The sequence below is a fragment of the Gavialis gangeticus genome, unplaced genomic scaffold (genome assembly GCF_001723915.1).
Source record: "Gavialis gangeticus isolate Ggan-Ray unplaced genomic scaffold, GavGan_comp1, whole genome shotgun sequence".
Lineage (NCBI taxonomy): Eukaryota > Metazoa > Chordata > Crocodylia > Gavialidae > Gavialis > Gavialis gangeticus.
The window spans coordinates 9853430-9857173 of NW_017729031.1; the positions used below are offsets into that span (position 1 = coordinate 9853430).

At 44.8% G+C, this 3744-nt stretch overlaps 1 protein-coding gene across 1 annotated transcript in view; it reads left to right on the forward strand.

The window, feature by feature from the left end:
• Positions 1-1911: 1911 nt before the first annotated feature.
• Positions 1912-3744, forward strand: part of ORC4 (origin recognition complex subunit 4) — a 58465-nt gene continuing 56632 nt past the window's right edge. The window contains exon 1 of the mRNA XM_019522448.1: positions 1912-1992. Within this exon, the coding sequence (XP_019377993.1) occupies positions 1936-1992 (57 nt within the window). The 5' untranslated portion in view covers positions 1912-1935. The remainder of the gene's footprint in view (positions 1993-3744) is intronic.

Sequence of the window (3744 nt, forward strand, 5' to 3'; positions counted from 1 at the left end):
CCCTGTGATATAGTCAGCTGCAGCAGCTTCAGGGGCCAGGCAGCCACTCCTCTCCCTGGCCCAGCACATCTTGCCCAACCCCCAGTGTACACTCAAAGGCAGGGGGATGAGCTCCTGGCTAGGCTTCTGCCTTGCACCTCTGACCCTGTTCCCATTCATAGACCAGACAGCCCAGCCCCTGGTGAGATTTGAAGCTCAGGTATGGTTATCCCTGGAGGGGTTATAGGAAGAAGAGGGTCAGGAGCTGTGGGTTAACTAGGTCCTGGCAGTCCAGGTCACACCAAGCCATGCCACGTGGACATAGCTGGAGTGGCTGGCGCGGCTCCTGCCAAGTCAGGCAGAAACCACTCCAGCTGTGCCCATGTGACCCAAAGCAATATGTAGGAACACAGCGTAGCACTGGCCTGGCCCAGCTGTGTGCTGCGGACTCTGGGTGGGGGAGAGTGTGCAGGGAGAAGAAGGGAACACAGTGTGGGACCTGCCCAGCTGGACCCATATAATCCACATGTCTCGCCTCTTTCTCTCTGCACCCCTTCCCCTACCCCGAGTCCCTGGTTTGTAGCTAGGCTGGGCTGGCATTCCACTGTGTTCCCATGTGCTGCTTCAGGCCACATGTGCAGCTGGCATGGCTCCTGCCCAGCATGGCTGTGTGCTGGGGTCTCAGAGCAGGGGAGGGGGTGCCTGTGTATATGTGTGCCTACATCTACCTGTGTGCGTGCGGCCCTCAACAGCTCAACAGAGCTCTTAAGTGACTGTCCAGCCCAAATAATTGCTCAACCCTTTACGAGATGGAGGTTGCTGAAGTGGGCTGGCCTAGTGCTGGAGGAGTGGACTTGGGTGGTTTTCAGCATGAATATGTAGATTCAGCCCAGCTGAAAGTGGTGTACCTGCTGATCCTCCACCCTGACAAAGGTGAAAGTGGCATTAGGGTGGTGAGCATGCCAGACGTCCACCAGGGAATGGTCAGTGATAATCTCTCTGAGGATATCTGCAGCAGCATAGCTCCACTTCTTGCCAGTGTGGTTCTGCACCTCGAGGGTGACGTTAAAGTTCCCACTGAGAGCCAGGCACTTGTTAGAACTCAGGTTCCCAAGGTAGGCTGCCATTTGCCGATAGAAAAGGTTTATCTCTGTCTCATATGTAAGGGTACAGGTGTTTACCAGGATGAGGACAAGCCCCTGTATTCAGACCCAGAGATGGAGCAGACAGGCTGGCACAACCCCTCTCGTGCTGGTTACCAGGGATTTGAACTGAAAAACGAGTGTAAATCAGTAAAAAAATCAAATGACTTAAAAAAAAAAAAGAAAAATCCAGGGAATTTATCAGTGAAAATTGGTAAAATCTGAGAATGTAGAACACTAAGTATATAATACTGATGAGGGGCATAATGGTGTCTCCTAGAATCAGCCTGGATTCCATACCAGTTCTCTCACAATTTCTCTTTTGTTTCTGGCAACCTGCAAAGGATCAGGTCCTTAATATAGTAGTACATATAGTTACAAATATGATGCAATAGATTGTGTATTCCTTCCCCCCACCAATTCTTTATATAGAAAGGCATGTGGCCTGTTACTTGAGTTTTTGATAGAATTTCATGGATGCAGCATGATTCTTTTTCACCTACTATTTTAAGATTGTATAACTTGTTTAAAATGAAATCTGAAGTTAAAAGAGGGTTTTTTTAAAAAAGAAAAACGTTTAAATAAATGCATCAAATTTAAACTTAAAAAGCTATTCATCAAAATTGCCATCAATTAAGAAAAAATAGTCTACTAAATTAAACTTTATGAACGTATTGGTTGATATTATATGCGGTATGTTAAAGTAATAAATTTCAGGTTTGGCATGTCTATAGTTGAATGAAAACAAATAATGAAGTAGGCTATATTGTAGTAATTCTGTTTTATTTATTCTTTTAAGATGTAAATTGATTCAATGAGTAAACGCAAGTCAAAGGACAGCAGCTTTACAAATGGAGAATGCATTTCTCAGGTTGGTAACTTCTTTTTCTTTCTATCCTTCCTGTTTTATTGACTAATTCACTGGCCTGGAATCTGAGATAGATATCCTCCAGTGGCTTCCCAGATTAATTTAGTTTTCTTTCTTTTGTAGCAAAAGGAGCCACCATGTTCAAGTGGTGGAAGGCCTGATATTCCTTTTGATGACTGAGACATGAACAGAGGCACCAATCAGATGCATACATCAGCTTACCACCTGATGTTTTGCTCTATTAAATGCTAGCAGTTAGAGTACAAATAATTTATTTGTATTAGGAAAATGCAGGAGAGTAGGCCTGTGTTTTGTCAGTCACATACTGGAGGCAAGCTGCAGTTGCCCACAAATAACCCAGGCATCCTCCATAAAAGCAAGCATTTATATAAGGAGAAAATCATATTGGGTAAGTCAGACACCATAAATACAGCAATCACTTCTTTTAATTTGTACAGTGAATTCCAGCCCAGGTGAGCTCCTGCTTCATTGCATGAGCCAGAGTAGGTAGGTAGCAGTTGCCTAAACAGGTTTCAGCTGGTTATCTGTGTCCTCCCACCTCCACCATCTGGCTGCTAAGAAATCAGATGCATCTTGTAGCATATTAAGTATTCAGTAGCTATAGTGGATTGCTACTCCCTAATGTTGCTACCTTTTAATACAAGATGAGTCCTTGTTTCCCTCCTGTCCCCACATCAGCACAAGGGGGGAAAAAGTCCCTTGTCTTATATTTATATACAAGGAATCATAAATAACTAAATTGTCTATCATTAAACTACTGCCAAAGGCAGCATGTGCTCAGTAATGGAAACCAACTAGAAAGTCAATGAAATGCAGCCAATCCTGAGTGTGACTATAAAACACATGGCCCATAACAGGCAAACATGCTGATACCACAAGGATAAATTAGTGAAGCCCATTGGAATAACATATGGTAGTGTGTCCATTCTGCACAGTAGCCTTGAGCACAGAGTCTTTTTCAAGTCATGGTGAGCCACTATGTTGTATACATTTGGACTTCCTCTTCACTCCCACAGCTGAGCTTTCCCGTTTCCAATGATTCCTATTTTTTCACCACCCTTAAATGTCTAGCAAACATCACAGAATGGAGCCCCAAATAGTTCACCCGGAATCCTTCTGTCACCCCCTCTTTCACCCTGGTGCGTATGATTGGTGTGGCCCCACCCTCCATGAGGTGAGGCTAGAGCAGGTTGCCCTGTGCATATAATTTTTAGAAGGATCCCAAGGCTCATGACAAGAACACCTGGTTCCAATAATGGGTGAGGGGCTAATTAGCACATGGATCCTTTGAGGGGTGTATCAACATATACTGAGCAGTGCTGAGCTGGGTGTCATCATGGCTTGAAATGCTGTTGACAGTCCTTGGGCCCATCCCCATGAACCATATGGTAAATCATGAGCCTTTTGGCTTTAGGCAAATATCAGGCATAGCTTGTACTATATATGGGCGGAAAACGTATTTATAGAGTACCTGTGCTAAAACTTGCAGCAGTTTCAAAAAAAAGATAAAATGCATCAGTTCTGGATGAACTAACTCTATGGATACTATATGCAAATTACCAGAGGTTTATTTAAAGGTCAGTGTTTTCAGATTTGCCTTGAGCTTCCATGTGCTCCGGGAGAGCCGGGTCTGACTGTAAGGTTGGGAGGTGTGGGCTGCAGGAAAAAAAAGATTCGGAGGGAAGAGGGCAAGGTGGGTACCTGACCCCCCCCCCCCCCCCCCCCCCCTCTTTT